The sequence below is a fragment of the Balaenoptera acutorostrata genome, chromosome 2 (assembly GCF_949987535.1).
Source record: "Balaenoptera acutorostrata chromosome 2, mBalAcu1.1, whole genome shotgun sequence".
Lineage (NCBI taxonomy): Eukaryota > Metazoa > Chordata > Mammalia > Artiodactyla > Balaenopteridae > Balaenoptera > Balaenoptera acutorostrata.
In genome coordinates, this window is record NC_080065.1 from 166,639,294 (window position 1) to 166,661,898 (window position 22,605).

At 37.1% G+C, this 22,605-nt stretch overlaps 1 protein-coding gene across 11 annotated transcripts; it reads right to left on the reverse strand.

Annotated features, from left to right (window-relative positions):
• Nucleotides 1–131: 131 nt before the first annotated feature.
• On the reverse strand, nucleotides 132–21,403 carry CLK4 (CDC like kinase 4). 11 transcript variants are annotated; one of them, XM_007169812.2, is made up of 15 exons: nucleotides 21,259–21,403; nucleotides 18,307–18,467; nucleotides 17,473–17,539; nucleotides 13,493–13,715; nucleotides 12,323–12,413; nucleotides 11,858–11,924; nucleotides 11,316–11,345; nucleotides 8,764–8,880; nucleotides 8,505–8,671; nucleotides 8,204–8,298; nucleotides 7,824–7,953; nucleotides 4,975–5,057; nucleotides 2,075–2,154; nucleotides 918–1,008; nucleotides 132–835 (listed from the first exon to the last, which is right to left on the reverse strand). In XM_007169812.2, exons 2-15 carry the CDS (start codon nucleotides 18,407–18,409, stop codon nucleotides 695–697), a joined length of 1,485 nt encoding a protein of 494 aa, XP_007169874.2. In that variant the 5' UTR covers nucleotides 18,410–18,467; nucleotides 21,259–21,403; the 3' UTR covers nucleotides 132–694. The 11 variants fall into 11 exon arrangements, with proteins under 11 accessions (XP_007169874.2, XP_007169879.2, XP_057396560.1 ...); XM_007169817.2 differs by lacking the exons at nucleotides 18,307–18,467; nucleotides 21,259–21,403 and adding exons at nucleotides 14,819–14,877; nucleotides 14,978–16,459; XM_057540577.1 differs by lacking the exons at nucleotides 17,473–17,539; nucleotides 18,307–18,467; nucleotides 21,259–21,403 and adding exons at nucleotides 14,819–14,877; nucleotides 14,978–15,670; nucleotides 16,439–16,454.
• Between the last annotated feature and the right edge of the window lie 1,202 nt (nucleotides 21,404–22,605).

A 22,605-nucleotide genomic window follows, 5' to 3' on the forward strand; every position in this document is an offset into this window, starting at 1 on the left:
GACTTCCCAAGCTAACTTTCCAGTTAGACTTTAATCTTAAACGAAGTGTGATGCGGTTTTATTAACCTATTACGATGCACAAGTTGGATGTCTTTCCATGAATGCTACTTACCACCACTGACATCACCCAATGAAACAGAACACAATACTTACAATTTAATGAAATTCCAACAGCAAACAGTTCCTATGGGTTTTGGTTTCTAATACCTGCCTACCTAGAGTTAATAATACTTATTACCTGTTCAACAATTACAGAAAAAACTTTTCAAGTTAAGAAAAGTTTGAGGTATATAAAGAATATTCATTTAAGAATGAAGTAGTCAAGATTTCCTTTTACTCAAAAAAAAAAACCAAAAAACGAAAGACAAAAATCACTTCCAAGAGTCAACCTCCATGTACAAAAGGCAAGATCAATCACATTTATCGCTGGACACAAAGGATATTCCAAAGGTCTTTAAAAATGGTAATTAATCTCAAAAAAGGAAAATTAATTTTAGCTTTTATATTTCATTCATTATCAAGACCGTATTTGCTTAACAAGATAATTATGCAATTGATACAAAACATACAGCATTTACACTTAACTGTACAAAATAATTTAAGGTTTACAAAAATATTAGAATGTTTAGAGTTGACTGACACAGTCTTAAATAATCTCTTCTAGAGAAGTATAGTAAGACCACTGATTTCCATTTCATTTCTTTTTTAATAAGTCAAAGAAAGGATGCTGCAATGCTTTATCCAAGGTTATTCTTTTCACTGGATCATATTCTAACATTCTTCGAACCAGGTCAAACAGTTTCTCATGTTCTTCATCATGACAAAGCATAAATTCCTGAGGGGAAAAATGACTTTGTTTAAGAAGGACATTAAAAAATAGTTAAAACAGGTTTTTTTTTTGTTTTTTTTTGTTTTACCTTTAATGGTTTGCAGCGTCTCCTAACATATCTACCAGCAGAACTATGTTCATCCCAATCTAACTGATTATGATGAAAATACTTGTGTTTCCTATAGGAAAGAGAAGTCTGGATTAGTTTAAATTAAAAACAAAACAAAAAAAACCCCCCCAAAAACCCACATGCTTACCCTGCCCCCACCAGGGGACTGGGGGAAAAGATGGAACCATAGACATCTCTCTATATATACATAAACATACAATTTCTAAAAATCTCAGCAATAATTATATCAGATACCTTGTATGGTATTTTTCCTAATCTTGTACCCTCTGAAGTTTTAGTATCCCACCTAAGTTGTTCCCAATTACCATACATGACACAATGCCAGCTTCAAAAACAGAGGTTCCTAGATCCATTCCTGTAAATTCTGATTTCACTAGATTTGGAATGGGGCTGGAAATCTTTAACAATTCCCTGGGTGACTTCTGCGGTGAAGCTATGTTTTGAAACCACTTATAGTATTCTTGTCCAAAGACATACATGTGGTTTGCAACAGTCTGGAATTCAAACTTAGATATGACTCCAAAATCAAGCTCTTTTTACTACTCTATGTATTATTTTTACATCAACCTAGGAAAACATTTATGCAAAGGTTAACTTGAGTATAAAAACACCACTTTATTTACTGGATCACAAAGTAAATACTGCATTACTTTTCAAAAACTTGACTTCATGAAAAAAAATTCAAAATCTACAGTCTTTGGAATAAGCAATAACAACAAAGATGGGTTTTCTATAGTTTGAATATAGGCCACTGCATGTACCCAATAAGGGCTTTAATCTTAAAAAGCATACCTGGTGGCACAGTGGTTGAGAATCTGCCTGCTAATGCAGGGGACACGGGTTCAAGCCCTGGTCTGGGAAGATCCCACGTGCCGCGGAGCAACTAGGCCCATGAGCCACAATTACTGAGCCTGCGTGTCTGGAGCCTGTGCTCCACAACAAGAGAGGCTGCGACAGTGAGAGGCCCGCGCACCGCGATGAAGAGTGGCCCCCGCTTGCCGCAACTAGAGAAAGCCCTCGCACAGAAACGAAGACCCAACACAGCCAAAAATAAATAAATTAATTAATTAATTTAAAAAATAAAAATAAAAAACGCAAATAAATAAAAAGCATACCTTGTTTTCTGAATCATGTGTGTTGGTATGGGTCCTAATATACGTTCCATCATTGCCAGGTGCTCTTTACTATCATGAGTCTAAAAAAGTAGGAAAAAGAAACTTAGCACTTTCCATTTCCCTACATGCACATAAAAGGAAAACACAAGAAAATAGTGTTTTCGGGACTTCCCTGGTGGTCCAGTGGTAGAGAATCCACCTTCCAATGCGGGGGACGTGGGTTCGCTCCCTGGTCGGGGAACTAAGATCCCACATGCTGTGGGGCAACTAAGCTTGCCCACCACAACGAGAGAGCCCGCGTGCCACAAACTGCAGAGCCCACACACTCTGGACCCTGCACAACACAACTGGAGAGAGAAAACCCGTGTGCCGTAACTAGAGAGAAGCCCACGTGCTGGAATGAAGACCCAATGCAACCAGGAAAAAAAAAAAAAGAAAAAATTAAGTAAATAAATAAATGTTAAAAAAAGAAAATAGTGTTTCCATAAAAGGACTAGATTAGACAGCTATACAATTTATATTACACTCTACTTCAAAGATGGAATAAAACTGAATGAGCTATACTGATCGTCTGATTTCTGAAATGGATCGGTAAGGTCTGTATAGCTGATTGACAAGCAACTTTTTAGGTACATTTTACTGAAGTACAGTTGATTTACAATGTTCGCATAATTTGTTTAATGTAAAACAGAACAGTTTTTCCTTATTTGTATTACTTGTACTGCTTAACTGAGGGATGACTGGGGAAGATTACCAAAAACCTGGCTACTCATTTTATCAGTTGCTTAACTAACCTCCACTACCCAATGGATAGCAACTTTGTAACACTAATCCTAGACAATAAAAATACAGTCCCAATAATTCTTACAACAACCTTGAGCTAGGAATGTGGGAACATAACTTCCAAAGAGGTTAAGATACTAGCTCAAGCTCATATAGCTCATCAATGAGGAAACCTGAGCTGTGAACCCAAGTCAAAACTCATATTCTTAAATTACACAGTAACAGAGCTTTGGCTAAAGTAGAATAAATTGTTAAACTAAATGGTACACTCCTAAGCAGAGGCTGGCAAACTTTCTCTGTAAAGGACCAGATAGTAAATATTTCAGGCTTGGATGGTCACAAATGGTCTCTACCACATATTCTTTTTCGTTTTTTAAAGCAGGCATCAGACAGGATATAGTTTGCCAACCCTTGTTCTGAAGAGCAGAGTCTATGTGCAATACTTTTTAAATCCATTAACTACTGTGCCTAGCACACTTTCAAAATGTTCTTAATTCATGACAGGAATAAATAATACAAGCTCCATTATCTTCAAAAAGTTCCTTAGTTGAAGACTATTTTGGAGGGTAGAATTAAAATATAAACCACATCTCAAACCAAAGTTAATAATTGACACTTAAGATCTCAGAATGATTTACAATCATAAAACCATCTGAAGGATTTTATATGTGTCAGAATGAAGAAAGCATGCACTGTGCTCAACTTTTTCCTTGACCCTACAGCTTACTACCACAAAACCAGACACCACCCCCTAGAAATGACTGACAGCTATGTTCTAGATATCATACTTGTCTACAAACTCAGAGTAGTTTTAACAGATCTCTACAGAGTAGACAGAAGTTTGGTGAGGTGCCCCACAGCAGTGAACACATATATTCTGCAACAGCCACCTAAGTGACTTATAATTCATCACAGCTTCCTCCCTCCTCATCCTGCATTGCCATAACCTCAAATCAACCTTAGTATTAGCCAGGAACTCCCTAACCACCCTCACCCCATCCAACAACACACCTTGATCAAATCACAACCCTCTTAAAGTTCTTCAATGGTTACACCACTTGAAGCTTTCAAGACTTTTAGTTTTCTGACATAAGCAAAATTATGAGGAAAAAAAGTAGAGACCTAAATAACATTTTCCCTTTTTTGTTTTGCCAAGTAAGCCAATAACTGTTATCATTTCATAGAAAGACCATTTTAATACCAAAAAAAACAGGAGAGATAATTTCTAAATGAAAGCCAGAATGGCAACCCTACAAAATCATTTTCATTTTAGACCAGTCTACATTTGGAAACCACTGACTCCTAGGATAAAACAAATACCTTTCTATGGCAAACAAGTCCACTATGAATCAGTACTTGCCTACTGACACCATTTTCCTATTTATCCAAGACACTCCGACAGCACTATTCATCCTCCCTCAACTAGAGGAGCTTCCTTTATGCCTCTTGCATTTATGAATACCATTTCTTCCTGATATGGCCATCACACACTCTAGTTTTCTGACAAACTCTTACTCTTCCTTATAGGATGGATTAAACTCCCTACTCCTCACTGATGCCTTCTCTAAGAAAACTTAACCGTTCACCTTTTCTGGGTTCCCTTCTACATTGTTCCATTATAGCATGTATCACATTGTACTGTACGTTTTCCCATGTCTATCCTGTGTATGACTTCCTTGAGGACAGAGATGCTGTCTTTTCATTTTTATACACATAGTGCTTAGAAATGTGCCTAGGGTGTCATAGATGCTTAATACAACTTACTGTTTCTGAATTCTTTTAATAAAAGTGCAACATAACCAGAGCTGAATTAAAGCTGACTGTAGTAACACTAATGTAAATTTATGAAGGGGCACCACAATAAAAAAATGGATCATATGAAGTCAATATGAACCATGTGTTTAAAAGCTCCACATGTAGAATGAATTATGACCATTCACTGAGAGTATTTCATTCAACTATGGTTTTAGAGAAGGATGACTATTTTGCACATGTAAGTTTTAATCTTATGAATAATGACACTATGGCAACTTTCCGATATGGAAACCAAAACTTTAACATGCCTTTAACATTAAAGCTCATTATGAATCAGTAAATAACATTTACTAAATACATACCTGAAAGACTGTGAAACCAAGGTAATATTCAATAAGAATGCAACCTATGCTCCAAACATCACAAGGCTGAGACCAACCTAAAGCTATTTAAAAACAAAACCAAACATTTTATTATGCAACAATTTTTAACTGCCAATACACAATATCTTTTCCTATGTGGGTGCTCTCTTTATATAGCCCATTTAGGAGAATATGATAGTAAATTCAGGGTTTATTTTTAGTTTTATATCAAACATTATTCAGTATGCTTTCAGAGTCCTCCATATCCTTGTATCAAATTACAGTATTTTAACCTGGGGGAGGAGGCATTTTATGTAAAATAAGAGGGCTTAGCAAATATTCCATAGTCTCTGAATTGCTTGTGCAATGAGGAGCACTGTTATACCCAGTTAACGGTTGTTCTATGAAATTTTACATTTTATTAGTGCAAATATAGATCAATAATTATCCTCAGAATGTAATTACTAACCCCTTATCAATTACCATCAGCTTGATATCTGAGTTTATTTCTTCCATTAAAAGAAATAGTAGTGTCACATAAATTATGTAAGAATTATAATGGATATTATAAGCAGTGTCACCCATAAGCAGAATTATATAGCTATTTAAAGTTCACATAGAGAGGTATCTATATATGTACTTTCAGGCTGTCTATACATGATCATATATACTTTCTCCTTCAGAATCTCAATAGTAACATTATTCAGAAAAGAAAAAAACACCTAGCCTTAAGTCTATATCTAATTAGAAAGGAAAAGAGTAAACCATACAGATGTTTTAACCTTTTAAAGATTAAGTTTTTAATAAAACAATAATGTACAAATAAAACCTACTTTAAAAGACATTTCAATTACTTTCAGTAACATTACTGAATTTAAAGACAAAGGAAGAAACAATATATTCAAGGAACTTGACTATGATTTCGCCATTTTTGTTAACCCTCATAGTACTTATCACTTGAACAAAAGGATAATGGAGCATGGTTTCTACTTACAGTAACACATACAAAATCTGCAAATGATACAGCTTGGATCTAAGATGAAAGTTTTCTTTTCCAGCCACTCCTGTCTCCCAGTCCAGTTTCTCCCAGGTGACTGTAAATCACCTCATTCTCTTATGGGTCAGCTCTCATACTCTTTGGAATTTCACATCATTCACTTTTACCAACTTCTGTTTACTACCAACACCCAAGACATGACACCAACTGCCCTCCTCAATGGTAGCACCTGACAACATCTTCCTCTTCAACCTAATTCTGTCTTAATCCTCAGGAGTAACACTTCACAAACACACAAAGAACCCTTCTAATCTTCCCATCTGTTCATTTCTTTTCCTAAAGACCAATAACCCCAATTTCAGATTTATATCAACTATCCCCAGCCTGGCCACACATGGGACTGTAGTATTACTAAGAATCACTGTATCTTACGCAATCTAGGAGGAGGCCATTAACTAACTGCAAGATACACCACTGTTTTACGAACCAATAACAAAGAAAAAAATGCCAATTGTTTTGTGTTGTGTTCCCTCACATGTTAAAATGTGGAGAAAAATCTTCTTAAAATGGATAAAACACAGCAAGTTATCTCTTTTTAAGCTCTGAAAATACCTCTCTGTCCACAATCTCTTCCCACACTCTTTTCTTTTACCTTCATTGCAGCCTTCAGTCCTCAACCATGAATACACTTTCTAAACTACTGCAGCACAGCAGCTTCTTTCAGACCATACTAAGCAGAAATCCTAGTAACATCAGTCTCAAAGATGAGCTCCAAACCTGTGCTGTCCTATGTGGTAGCCACTAGCCACATGTGGCTATTTAAATCTAAAATTTAAATTAATTTAAAATTCAGTTCCTCAGTCACACTGGCTATACTGAAAGTACACAGTAGTCTACGTGTGGCTACTACTGGCTACCATATTGGATAGTGCAGATACAGAACATTTCTATCATCACGGAAAGTTCTACTAGCCAGCACTACATAATATTCTTAATTTCCTGTCCCTTTTACTAATTCTCTACTCTAGGTAAACATCATTAGTTTGCTTTCACACTCATATTCTGAACTACCAAGTCCTCTTAGACAAAAGGTAAAAAGTGGAAAAGACTGATTCCACAAAGATGTTTTACTATCCAACCTCGGTTGAAACTCACTTTTGGCGAATATGCTTATACCATTTAACTATCTCCCAATATCACCTGATCTGAATTTTTCCCACTGTCTCCCAGCCCCCAAAGCCATCTCTGACTTCCTTGCTCTATCAACATGACTTGGTCTCAAACTTTTAAATTTTGAGGCATAAGATGCGCTCTCCCTCACTGAGTTCCCTTTTATTAATATTTAAAAACCCTGCACCTTAACTAATTTTCCTTTCCATGCTTTCTCATGTCAAAGATGATTAAAGAAGCTCTCCTCTTAGACTAGCCCCCCTTTCTTCTCCTCTTAACCTCCATCCACCCTACATCTAGACGTCTGCCAACCAAATCTTTAGCATTTTCACCAGCACTACGCTTTTGTGATGAGACGAAAAGAGGTGCCCGCATAGCTCCAAAATCACACTGCTGTCAGGTACTTAGCCAATACAGCTTGTTCTCTTATGATCTTGTAAGACGGACTTGTTCAAAAATAACCACCACCTGGAATATCTTTACAGATGATACCACATTTTTCCCACTCAGGAAAAATATTTATAGCAATGTCCAGACAGCTTTTATGAAAACAGAAAACATTTTCTGTACACTGCTAAGAAAATCACAGCTATCCCCCGACTACCTGCCCCCCAATAAAAGCTGTAGAGAACAAAAAACCTCTTTTTCAATTAGAATATCAGGAAGTCTGTTATCTACTGACCCAAAATGACCTCTGGAGCTCTGTAATGCCGTGTAGATACCAAAGTACTATGATGTTCATCATTGTATGTTGCACTTCCAAAATCAACAACTTTGATATCTGTGTTTTTCAGTGTGCGTTCATCACGTTTCTAGAGATACAGTTAAGTAAACACAAAGATCAATAAAGATATGAAATATTTTATAGCACTATCCAAAAGGCTTGCACATGAATTATCTTTTTGATTTTCAAAATAACCCCATGAGGAAGGCAAAGGATTACCCTTTTTGGGTTAAACATCAGGATATAATAAGCCTCAAAGGTAAAATTCCTCATCCAAGGATCACCAAGCTAAATTAATTTTAAAGACAACTACCAAAATTAAAACAAGTGTAACTTACCATTTTCAAATTATACTTGACTACATAGTCAGACTTCACAAATAAAATATTTTCAGGCTTCAGATCTGTATGGGTTAATTTATTATGATGCAAAACTACAAAAGAAAAAAAAGACTTTATTAGTTTCACTTACAAATTTAATCTGTACCGGGGCAAAGGAGAATTAGTAGTAGATGTAGGGATCAAAAGTGGTTTCATCTTTACTTGCAACATGCATATTTAGTGACAATGTTTTGATATGTTGCTTGTATAATAAAACCTTTAATTTATTGGTATTTAAAAATTTAACAAGTATACTTACAATTTATTGACTGACAGATCTGATATGCCATTTGCCTGATATGGTCAATTTGAAATGGCAGAAAGCTATTTTCTTTAATGAAATCATAGGTACTAAGTCCCAGGAGTTCAAACACAATACAAACATGACCATGATGATCAAACCATTCTAGCATCTGGACACATCGGCTAAAACAGATCAAAATAAAAATAATTCAGTTCATAGAATTCTGATTATTTCATGTAACATAATGGATCACAGTTCCAAGTTTATTACTTACAAGATGCTATTAGGATCAGTACTATTTAAATGCTCTAATACTTGGATTTCTGAACGAGCTGCTTCACGATATCGTCCCACATTTTTTATGATTTTCACTGCTACATGTATGCCATCCCTTAAAAACAAAATGAAAATGGTAAATGTACAGAAGGGCATTGAAGACATGTATCCTCTAAAGCAGCGGTCCCCAACCTTTTTGGCACCAGGGACCGGTTTCATGGAAGACAATTTTTCCATGGTTGGGGGGACGGTGTGATGGTTCAGGCGGTAATGCAAGCTATGGGGAGCAGCATATGAAGTTTCACTCGCTCGCCCACTGCTCACCTCCTGCTGTGAGGCCCAGTTCCTAACAGGCCGCGGACCGCTACCAGTCCACGGCCCAGGGGTTGGGGACCCCTGCTCTAAAGCATAATCTTATTAAGTACCAATCATTCTATGCTATTTTCCTAAAATAATCTTTCACGGTATATTATAGCAGATCTATAAACATTTTTTCAAAACATTTTGACAAAATATACTTTATATGGAGTGATGATTTCTCTTAATACTTGTGAACATTAATGTTTGTTTCCAAAAGTTTAAATTTACCTAGATTTTATAAGTAGTTTTTTTAAAAAAAGGATAAAAATATAAACCTTGAATAGAACATACTACTGCTGAAAGCATTCGCTCATTCACCAGGCTAGACCGACTGTGCCAGATGTTGCATTGGAAATCAGTGATAGAAAGGGCTTGTCTCATGTACCTCATAGTCTAATGGAAAAGACAGACACTTGAACAACTTATCATAAGGTTAGAAGTGCCTGGTATAAGGAGTAGAGAGAAGAAAGAGCCTAACCATCAGGGTTAGGGGAGCTTAGACTTCTTCAAAGAAGAAAGACAACTATCAGTTTGTTAGATAATTCCAGCAAAGGAGACACCATCAATAAGTCATGAAGCCAAAAAAACGTTTAGTGCATTCATGGATGCGAATAGGTATAAATAGCAACAACGTAGGGCAGCGTGTTTTAGACCGGGGCATCTGTAATACTGCCTAAAAAGTACAGACGGAATTCCCTGGTGGTCCAGTGGTTTAAGACACGAGCTTTCACTGCCGTGGGCCCAGGTTCAATCCCTTGTCGGGGAACTGAGATCCCGCAAGCCACGTGGCGCGGCCAAAAAAAAAAAAAGCCATAAATGATTTTGAGGAAAGGGATTTCCAATCTTCAGCTTCCTTCTGTCCTCTTTTCTAAACCTGATCTTCTTGAATACAAGCCAGCAGTCAACCCTGCATTTTTCACTATGGCCTTCCCACATTACAAAAGAGAACCCCATGCACACGAAATTAATATGGCAAGGTTTGTGCCCTAGGCTGTTTAAAAAAAAAAAAAAAAAATCTTTGAGGCAAACAAATTTTTCTAGTGGCTGGATAGCAAACCTATTCCAAACTCATTTCTTTTGACAAGGCCCCAATGAAGTTGTGGGCTGATATATAATCATCAAAATAAATTTTTAATGATTTATCTCCCTATAGCATATATCTCAAGACTTAAAAAGAATTACTATAAAACTGCTGTGACAAAACTTCTTCTAGCCTCATCTATTTAATCATACGGCCAAGTTTTCTAACTGCTAATAAGCTATAAAAATGAACAGTGCTAATAGCTATAAAAATGAAAAATGGATAATGGTGTTAGCTAGTGCTACTATAGTAATCACATTGCAGTATATAAATGTTTCAAACCAACGTTATACACCTTAAACTTACAAGCTTTCATATTACTTGTCAATTAAAAAAAGAAAACGAAAAATGGAAACTTAATGCTAAAACAGTAAGATTTATCTATGGACACATGAACTCGTTTTTTAAAGGCCCCAACCATCTCAATAAAAGATATATTTTCAATTAAATTGTATGTTTTAGGTCTAATAAGTATCAAAATTTGTAACAGATTTGTACTTGATCAACTGAATACTATTCATTGGAATATCTCAAATACTCAAGTCTTGGAACCTCAAGAAATTTTTAAAAGACCTTAATGGGACAACTAGTGAAATGTGAATCAGGTCTGTAGATTAGCTGGCAAAACTTGAAAATACATATAACATGTAAATATAGAGAATGATTAAATACTGTAAAATGTTAACATTTGTGGAATCTGGGTGAAGAATATATGCGAATTCTTTGGAATATTTTAGCAACTTTCCTAAGTCAAAGTATTTCAAAATATCTTAAAATTTTACTTTATGTTCACATTTTTGTCATAGAGAGGAAAGGGTGACAATAAAAGACATTTAGGACAATATTCTTTATGAAAAGTGAAGTAAAAGTAAGTTCAAGGATAAAGCATTTCTAAGTATTCAAGAAAAGTTTGTTCATGGATGACAGGAGGTATCAAGCTGTTGTATTTAGATTCCCCCAAACATATTTAGAAAGAGAGATATGTTTTTTTTTAAAAATCAGTATTTACAATAAGCTGGAAATTACATCAACTATTTTATGATGAAAAATTTAGATGTCAATTTAGAAATGTGCAGTTTCCACTAAACTGTTTTAAGACGTTCACTTACAAAAAAACGTGCAACCACAGAAGAGAGATCCTAGAGGAAAACATGAAAATGAAGCAGAGAGGGTCAAATAACAAAAAGTTTAGTATAACTCATTAAAGAATCTGAACTTTATTCTGTAGGCTGCAAGTAATGTAATTTCTTTATAGTTTAAGAAGCTAACCCTAACGTGCAAATATTATCCTTTGGAAATAAAAGTTTTCGAACCAAGAAGATTAGACATGCTAATTTATTGTCTCTGCAATTCAAAAGTAGGGTAAAGCACTCCAAATCTCTTATAGAAAGCTAAGGACCTAAGTTCTGGGAAACTCTTCACTTGAACACTCACATTAATTTCAATGAACTCCATCTGATAAAAATTTTCAGCACTCTTGATCAAAATCCATACTTACGGTAAATAAATCATACACAGTTCAAGAACTTTTGAATACTTATACCTCCCAGGAAAACACATAGCTACCACTTAAATTCCATTTCATCTAAATTATGGATCCTTCCCCACCAAAAATATCAGAATGTTCAAAAAAGAAAAACAACAAACTTACATGCCATGATCAACGCACTCCACAACTTTGCCAAAGGCCCCTTCTCCCAAAGTGTCCACGATTTCATCTAAAGTGAGGGGGGAGAAAGAAGTGTAAGTACATGAGTACAAATTATCAGTTATTCAAATAATGAATGCTTAAGTGTGGAATATTTTCAAATGATCTCTATTAAAGCATAATTAAGGTTCCAGCACTCAAATTATTTTATTTTCAGCTGCTACAAAAACAATTTAGATAGAGCTATCTTTCTTGCTCTAATCTCAAATTCCACTGATTATTTTGGAACTTTAGAGTAAAAATATTTAAACTCTATAGAAAAGAAGAAATACAAAAGAACAACAAACAAACCCACGAAAAACAAAACAAAAAAGCAATGAAGAGTTCTTTAGCCCCCCGCTGACAAACTATTCTTAAAAAGATTATTCTGTCTGCAAAGTTTAAAAAGTGTTGAAAAATATTCTATACATCTTGCTCTTAGAACGTCTCCACTTTGACAGATCAGGTGACCCTCCTCATCATCCTCTATACTCCTGGATCTTTTCCTTCGGTGGCTCTTCTGGAACGGCAAGTGGGCAGCACCAAGATCGTCCAGCCAATCAATATATCAGAGTGAATTCAGGGCAGAATACGCAATTCATTCAGCGGGGAGATATTCAGGCATTCAGATAAGCACCAGGCCACGAACAGTTGGCAGGAGCAATTTCAAATTCAGTCCCCAGAAATTCACAGGGCACAGTTTATGTTACAGAAGAAAAACATGGCAAGGAACAGATTTTCAGATAAGATACTTAAAGTGGCAATAGAAAAAAACAACACAATTGTCTCTTTAAAATACTGATTTAATTGAAGTCTGAAATTTAAAGAATGCAATGTCATGATCTATTAATCTCTTGTTATAAAATAGCCTATGCTGTGAGTTGAGATGTCTAGTTTGTAAGGAAAATGTTTTAAAATGTCAAGATTAGTTCAAATTGATACTTAGCAATATCTTTAAACATACTTGATTAAAATGAAAGGGGAAAATAAAGGCTAGTTAATGTCCATGTTCGATCTAATCAATAATAGTTCTACTGAAGAAAACTTGGGGAGGAAAATAATAATTCATAGTTTACTGACCAAACAAGTGAAGATTCATGAGTGTAAAAAAAGAAAAAGGGCAGGCTTTCTGGACAATAATTTCCCCTTCAGCACCCACTTTCAGAACTCTAGTGGAACTAACTGCAGACTGTGCTATACACAGGGTAAGTATCCGCCAGTGCAACTTTCTACATTTGTCTGCAAGTACTGGGAAAGGGGTTTCTTTTAAAGTAAAAAACGTTTAAGATGAAAGAAAAGATGGGTGCTTCATCTTTTCGTATGACTATGTTATAAAACATAAAAATATTTTTAATATTAAAATCAAGAAACTCATGATCTGGTCTGCAGAAAATGAGTAAATGTGGGCAAATGAGGGCTAACTAATAAATACAGATTAGTTGTAAGAATTTGGAAGTTTCCTTTAAGGATTCAAGTAATATAAACACAATTATATTCATATAGTATTATATATATAAACTTTTTCAAACTTATTGGCTCAGTAAGAGCTTTTACACACAAATAAGTATCCACCCAAAATAAAAACAAAATCAATCATACCGAACGTGACTGATTACTTGAACAGTGTCTATTACGCTTCCTTTTAGGACTGCTTCTCCTGCTTCGGACTGAAGAGTTACTGCAGTGGATTCGATAACCGCTTTCAACGTCTCTGTGATAACGTCTAGGAACATATCTTTCGCAGTAGTCATTTCTGTATTCATCAATGTATCTCCGGTCCCGATAATCTCTCTCATTCAAGGACCTGGCTTCTAAATAATGACTGCAAACACATTAAAGGATTTAAAATTACTCTCATTCTAGAATAACGTGGTTAAAATAAAACATTCTCTCAAGAATTCCTGGTTTAAACACCTAACTCAATAAAAGAAAAAAATACAAATTGATGAATTAGAATTTATATTTAACTCACAAAACTTAAGAAATAATTTTACTTTAACCAACAAGCAAATGGGTACATATATCTCTATTAATATATACTGCTATCAAGGAACAAAGCTTGGGTCAAATCATTCAACATATTCAGTGTTTACTTGATTAAGTGTCCCTTTACCTTCTGGTGAAAGACCAAAACTTCACAAAACTGCTCTTCTGAAATTCATCAGTCTTATGATATATGCATCTGTAACTAACCTCTCTTCCTTTTTTCAGAGCCACACACAATATGAGGCAGGCAAAACAGGATTCCTTTCCTTCTTCATGTAAGTTAGGTATCTCTGGCACACAGAGCTCTCTCATGAAAGGTGTATTAGAGCTAAAAGGAATCTTAAATATATTTCAGGCCTTTCATTTTACAGATGACTAAACTGAGATCCCTAGAAGGAAAACGATTTGCCATGGTTGTAAGAGCACATTCTAAATCCTATTGTATGTGCCAGTATTATTATACACACCACCTATTCCATCTCCTCTCCTCTTTTTATTTCGAGCTTCCTGTATCTCTTTGAGAAATAGACAACACAGCTTTTGAAGGCTGCTTCATGTGCCAAAAATATCTAAAATATATCCCCCTCAAATGAGAAAAGGTTCTTGTAATTGCTTGCTTAGGATTTCCCAACCCCCTACTTCCCTTTGCATTTTGAATTTCCTGTCATTCCTGCTTGTGAAATAAACAAGAATTCAGGGAAAACAGCATCATCTGGTGCCACAGTGCTTAACTTCTGAATCTACAGAGCCCTTTGAAAATCTGATTGAGAGATATGGACCCTCTCCCCTAAGAAACGCACAAATGCGTGAACAAAACTTGGCAAGGAATTTCAGAGGTCATGGACCTCAGGAAGTCAATGGATTCCAGTTAAGCAGCCTTGATCTGATGGAAAGAAAAAGACAGATTCAACTGACCCAGTTTCCCGTCCCCCTCTCTACCTGGGATGAGTGTCCTCTTCAACAGAGTGCGAAGCTTCAAGAGGGATGCACATGGAGCACTGAGGGAGAGAGGGGACACCTGCCCAGTCAGACACATCAGCTAAAATAATCCTGACAAGCAATGGAGTGACAGATGTTGACTAGACTGCCCTCACTGACCTCTTCCTTTTTCCCAGAATATGTTGTCATTCTTTTTCTCAGGAGGCTGGTTTACGCAGAAATAAAGGAGAAGCATCTCTAAAACTGCTACTCAACAGGGCTGGGATCAAATCCAGGCTGGGGAGATGCAGAAACCCCCTTTCTCCAGTGTCAGCCTTAAGTTCTAGCCATTGGAGAAACAACTCAGGATATTAGGGTCTAAATCTGGGTCTAAGTCAGGGATCTGATCAGTTGCTTGGAACCGTTAAGGGAGAGACCTACAATACGTCAAACTAGAAATTACCATACTCTAAAGGGCATCTGTTTAATTCTGTAAGGCATCCTTCCCATAAAAGTCTAAAATTTATCGGAAAACTCTAACACTAATAATCCTTAGCTGGACTAGTGCATGAAATTAGAGCTGCTGATAATCCATAAATAATCTATAGAATAACAAACATGGGGTGAAGTAATACCATGAGGATAAACTAAAAAGATGAGGACCTCTTCAACCTACAACAACCAAGGCTTAGAGATTATATAAACAAAGTCTACAGAATTATAAAGGCTATATGGACAGAGTGAACAGGATGAACAGATTGATTTAATTTCTAAAAATATTCACTGAATGTCCAGTGAATATTTCACTGTAGTTCTTCAAAACAGCCAAGACTAATGAGGCTATGGGCATTCGTTTTTATTTCCACACAGGTCCTGTGGAAGATAAAAAATACATATGAGGCAAAATCCCTGCCAACAAATAATTGTTCAATTTGAGATTACTCACACAAAAATAAAACAAAACTCAACAATGCAGGAAATGCCGAAAGCCTGGATATGAGTGCTTAGGGTCAGAGAGGAGAAAAAACTCAAAATGCTTAAAATGGTCAGGGAAGATTTCATGAAAAAGAAGGGAAGAGTTGCATCTTAAAGGGAAATCAGGATTTGGACAAAGTGGGAAGTAGAAGAAATGCCAAGAGAGAAAAATGGCATACTACCATCTTACATTTATAGAGTACTTTTAGCCAGAATGGCTTAGAGATGAGTTTGTCTACATGTTACTTAGGAAATAGTAAGTAGACAATTTCAGCAAGAGCAATTTTCACATAGGGGAACATATGCAAATAAATAAGCTGGGAACAGATCATCCAAAATTCTTGCATGCCAGGCTAAAGGGCTTAAAACAGTGTTTCTCAAAGGGTGGTCTCTTTATTAACAATATCGAAATATTGAATTTTTAAAAATGAAGATCCCTGGACCCCAGGTCAGACTCACTGAATAATCTGATAATATGCATTTTAAACATACCTCCAAAGTGATTCTATTCACACTAAAGTTTGAGAATCACTGGTTTAAGGCTTGATACTCTATGTTACAACAAGACATTTAAGGATATAAAATGTGTTCACAGCCACATCAGTCTTCCTGTGTAGAATTAATTGATTAAGCCTGTAGGAAGGGAGCAATTCACAGGCTACTTACAAATCAGAAAGAAAAGACACTCTGAAATATATATGAAAAAAGGTAAGATAATTGATACACAATAAAAACGCTTATAAATCATAAATACACTTTAATAGAAAAAATAGCCTAAGAATACAAAAATAATGTTCAAAATCAACTATACTTCAATTTAAAAAAATGTTCAAGTGTTCAATAAGCACATGACAGAGGACAAATTCAGCAGAAATTTAAAAATTCAAATGAAAACAAAACACTATTCTTGGCATTTCAAAATAGGCAAGACTGGTGACAGAATGAAGGAGCATGTCGTAGGGAGTGTAACTTGGTACAAACTTTCTAGAAAAATATGTGAATATGTAGCAAGAGCCTTATAAGAGTTCACACCCTTTAACTTGAAACTGTCCCTTCTTAGAACCTATTTTCAGGAAATATTCAGAGGCAAAGATTTGTATACAAAGATATTTTTCAGAAGAAATAATCAGAAATAATTTTACATCCAAATAATGGGGGACTAGCATCCTACCAAGAGTACCTTCTTTATACGTTTCTGTATTTTTCATTTTTTTCCAATAATTTTACAAAAAACACTCTTGTAAAGTTTTGAATCTTGAAAAAGACTATTAGACTACTCCAGATTACGGAGAGCAATTAACACCAGACATCTCTGGTGCCAATATCAAAGAAGAAACTATTGGCCTAGTGGTTATTGGACTGACTCAGTATCATGTTTATGTGGTTAATTATGAACATGAGTAACTGTTCATCATTCATATCACTTCCTTTCTACACATACAATGCATAATAAATCCATGAATGGTTAGTACTATGATGTTAAGCCTTACAGAGTATTTTGTACTTATCTTAATATAGGGTACAGATATTCTTCTATAATACATTAATTAGCTCAGGTCATTGAAATCCTGGCATAGATTCTCCCTCTTCCCTCCATATGATAGTGTGTGAAGAATGATTAGTCTGCACTGATTACCAACAAGCTCACTGTTCTAGAGAACAAGTCTGTTTTAGCATGGAGAAGGAAAAAAATTACATACTGTTTTTTAAAGTAACCCCAGTTGGCTAATTTAGAAAGCAATCTGGCAAACAGTCCCAGTGGAACATCTGCACAAAACAAGGAGGAAACATAGAACCAACAAAAACAAATGAGAAAGGGAAATTAATGGAGGACAGAATGAAAGAAACTCTATTCACCTAGGCTTTGTTTAATCATTTAGGAACTTGAAAAACTCCTTCAATTCTATATAAATGTATTACCTCCAAATTTTACACTGGTAAGAATACAATAAAACAGGACACATGCCATTGGAAATTTTTATTGAGGCCCTTCTTACAACAGCCAAGCTTCTAAAAATCTCAAACATATCTACTGGCCTTATCTACAAATATAACCTGTAGAATACAGTATAAGCAACTAATCCCCAACACACTTTAACATTCTCACACACCACATGCTATTTTTCTCATCTGGATGAACTCTTCCCCGCCCTTCATTATCTCTCATTTGTGGAACCCTAAGTAAGTGCCCCAAGGTACAGCTCTCCCTACTACATACAAGTTAAAGGCACTCACTGGTCCTTTAATCACTTACTTAACTTTTGTGTGTCTCATTTCCCCCAACTATATTACTGGCAGCTGGGACTCAATCAACTGTCTCCTACAGCTCCCAAATGGACACAGATATATGAGGGTAGGAACTCTGTTCTATTCACAGCAGTGTCTAGCATATGATAGGCACTCAGTAAATATTTTCTGAATGAGTATTTGTTGACTGATTTATAAAACAATCTGACAGATGAAAGGTATATAAGCTAATGACAAGTCATTAAAACTATTAGTGTTAAAATGGTACTAGTTCAAGCGTAATTTACCAATCAGATTCTTTAAACTGGTGATGCGGTTTACAATGTCTGTTCTCTTGTGTACTACTGTGGGATCTCCTCTTCCGTTTGTGACTTCCACTGTAGCTTTCATGTCCCCAACTTTCTCTGCTATCCCAGTCAGGGCAATGAGTTCTTTTGGAATGCCGCATCTGTTAATGGAAATGAAAAGTGAGTTGTGGAATTTATAGACGGTTATATTTAGTAAATAAAATATTTCACATTAATATTAATTAAATAGAAAAACCCCAGCACATGGGGTCGTACAGGTTCTAAAATCTTCGTAGGTAATGGTTCCCAAGGCATGGAGGCACTATCCCACTGGTATGTCAGATGATTCTAAGTGGCATACACACCTAGTACTAAATGATAACACTGTGAGACCTTAATACATTTTCTTTCAATTCTTCTGGATAAATTTTCAGCTTGGTGCATATCTTCAACTAACACTTGCTAACTGCCATTTTAAAAAAAGAGTCAGGATTCAGGCTTAGAGCCTTCAGTAGACAACAATATCTAGCTAGAAATTAATAACTTTTTTGGTTTTATTTTTATCATTACCTTCTTTCTATGGTAAATTATTACTAATCTCTTAAGTTATTGATATAATCAAATTATTAAGTTATTGATGTTAACTTTAAATGTGAACTAATTTAAAACAAATATCACAAGTGTCATGCAGCTTTGTCAAAATACTGTGATACAAGTAACTGAAGTCAGAGAAACACTTAGGGATACTGAATATAGGAGATGACTGTTTATTTTCAGATCATCCTACAGCCATTCTTAAAATTAAACATATTTGTTGTAGATCTGGGGTGACTAAAGAAATGAACCTATAAGGATGAATGTGGTCACACTGAAATCAGATAATTGTGACAATTCCCTGACTACATCCTCACAGGTTCCATTCAGGATCAGGATCTGTGTTCTAACAATGTCATCCCTATCTGCCTCTTCCCATCTTAACTCTTTCACAAAGCAGTTAGGTTTTTAACAGTGATGTCCAAACTGTTGAAGAGGGTGAGGTTCACAACTCAGCAAGGAGCTGAACACAGGTAAAATGGAGCAAAACCAACTTAGTTAACCTCCTTCAGTTAGCCCAAATGACTCAGTAACAAGCAAACAAATTCAAGTAAAAAATTTAAAAGATTTCAAATGAATTAAAAAAGACTTAAAAATGAGGCATCTCCTGGGAGGTATTCCCTAAGAAAATGTAGGTATCATGCCATCAGAGCCCGAAGCCACCAAATATTCAGATCTTTTAACTCACTTCTCTTGTTGATTCTTAGGTCCAACAAAAATCCTAAAACTCTAGTCAGGGTTCTCACTGGAAATTGGTAAGTGAGCATTCTGATTTACATAGTCATTTGAATATGGGAAACTGAAATAAATGACACTACAAATTAACCTGAGCCAAAAAACCATCAGGAAAGCCATCAAAAAAAAATTATATTTCTAGTGGAATTCTTCTGACCCTTCAATTACCCAAATTGTATTTTAACCACATAGGAACTCTTTAAAATTGTTTAGTTAAGCATTCTTAAATCATAGCAAGCAAAATTACAACATCTGATGACTGAGGTTTATTACTGTGACTATTATAATGCAGTTTTTGCAAAACATGTGTGTCTGCTTCAGTTTTGTTTTTTTCCTTCTACTGTCAGTAGGCCATAACTAGCTCACCAAGGTAGAATTCTTAAATAACCACAGTTATCAATATGCAAATATTAAAATAAGTATCTTGGGAGAGCCAAAGGTTTTTATTTCTCTAGCCAAGTTCATTACTTTAAATTTAATTCAGCTGTTAGGAAGCCATCCCCACCCCGCCCCACTACTGTTCAGAAATATTTTCTCAGGAGGCCAAGAGAAGAATCCCAGATCCAGGTTACAGATTAGGTTCCTTCGCATACAAAAAAAAAAGAAAAACTATCTAGAATTATCACACTATTTCTAACTAACAAAGAATCCTACATGTTAGAATCATCGGACATCCTTCAATAAAAACATCAGATACAATAAACATCAGATGTTTATATCCATCTTAGAAACCTGATGCTCTACTGCCCTTTAACACCCTATATTACCCGACAATTTTACGTTATCTATATTAAAATATCTATATAGGTTAAAGTTATGATTAGATGGCTCCAAGAGGACTGCATGTAATGGATAACAAGAAGCCTGTGGGTGTATGTATGGAGCACAATCATACAAAGATAGCTATAAAATAAGACCAGGTGGTTGACGTGGTCAGTTTGGAGCGCCGTTTCCTAAGAATAGTATAAGCATTTCACGGTTACTTAAGTAATCAAGGACAGTGTGATGCAAAAGTATCAGAAATGCAGATCTGATGCAACAATACTATGCTCCACTTTAGGAAAAAACCAGTTCGCACAAAGGATGATCCTCTCCGTATTTACCTCTCACAAGCACGAGCTAAATTCCACCACCTGGACTCGCAAACTAGCAGTTCCTCGGAAGCCCAGTCCCCACCCCGCGCCTCTCCGCCAGGGCACCTGGCCAGGGCCTTTGGCGCACTCTGAGGCAGAAGTCTGACCACGGAAAAGCCCAGAATGCTACAAAAGGCCGAGGCCAGGGACCCAGCGTAAGGCTTGATCTAGGACAACACTTGCCCCAGGAGGCTCTCGCAGGGTCTCACTCTGATGGGCGGGACGAGTCACGGGCCTAAGGAGCCGTGGTATGAGTGGCCTGGCCTCTCTGAGAAGAGTCAGCGGCAGAGCCGAGGCCTTTCCGCCCTAGGATTTTAAATCTACCATGACACCTGGGCAACTTTAGGTTTCAAATGCCACGAGCAGAGCTGTGCCCCGAAGAAACCCCGGTCGCCGAGGCCCCGAATCCCGTCGTTTTTCCGACACCTGGCTTCGAGACCTAAAAGACTGGGAAACCGCCCAGCTCAGAACAACCTATCCGAAACCTTACCTCCGCAAAAGCAAAAGGCCCTTTGGCCGATAACTGTCACCAAACCTCCGTCTTCTCTCCCAGTCGCTGCGACAAACACCCTACAAAATGGCGACAACAGCATCCTCAACTACAACCCCACCGTCGGCCTCTAGCGCCACCTACACAGGACGAACGCGCCTGCGTAACAGAGCTCCCGCGCTCCCGCCTCTCCCCCTAAGGGGCGGGGCCCTGTGTGACGTCAGGGGCGGGTCCGGCCCTCCACCACGCGGCTGCGTGGGCGGAGCAGTCGCCGCTGCGAGACGTGTGGTGGGTGGCTGAGGCGACTGCCTAGATTGTTTTCGTTGCGTGAGAACCTGGGTGAAGCCGGGAGGAAACGCCCTAAGCCGGTGGCACGTGTCCGCTGCTACTCGAGGAGTTATTCTGAATGCAGCACCTCTCAGCAGAGCCAACCGTGGCTCTGTTTCCTGCTCTCCCTCCCCAGTGGGCCGCACCATGGCTGAACTGCAGGCAGAGCCACCGCGCAAGAGACAAGCCCCAAACCGGCTCGGTGCTAAGCCCAGGCTGGTGCTGGGGTTAGCTCAGTGAACGCGATTGTGTAGTCCAGCCCGCTTGGAACGTCCTGTCTAAAAATGGATTCCGATAAATAAAGAGGATGTCTTAGGAAATAAGCTCAGAGGTGCTTGTCTTTTTAAGGCCTGTGTTCCTAATCAAAACAAACAAAAAATAAGTTTCAGTTGAGACTCCTTCCAAAATTTTTCCTGTTGTGGTCCCTGCCTCCTGGGCAGATTCGGTAGCTGGAAGTTTCCCTAACAAACTTTTCCCCATTATTTATTCCTGTGAGTCAGTTTTATTTAACCAAGGCAGAGTAATGTCTGAGAGCTAGTGAGCCCCGTTGAGGGACTTGCTTACCTCAAATAAGGTATTTCGCAGTTATAAGGATCCCCAGAGTTTCCCGTTGTGAGCGTGTAGAGTGAGAAGAGAGAAGAGGGCCAAAATCTGAGCCCTGGGGAGCACTTAAGGGACAGAGGAAAAGAGCCTGAGAAGGAATGAGCAGAAGGAGAGGAGAACCAAGAGTTTGGTGTCAGAGTAAGGGAGAGAAGGGCTTAAATGAGGGAAAGGCTGACAGTGACAAATGCTGGGAAGGAGTCAGGTAGGGTTGGTCCTGAGAAGTGTCAGGAGGATTTTGTGTTCTGACAAACATTTGACGGATAAAAGAGAAAGTCAGAAATCAAATTTGGGAGGGCACAGTTGGACTGTTGTGGGCATAAATCCAATAGCATGTGGGTTTGTACCTTGTACCTTGTTAGGTGAAAGGAGGGCACTGTCATTTCATGATCTAATATTGTAGAAAACTTGTGCCACCTA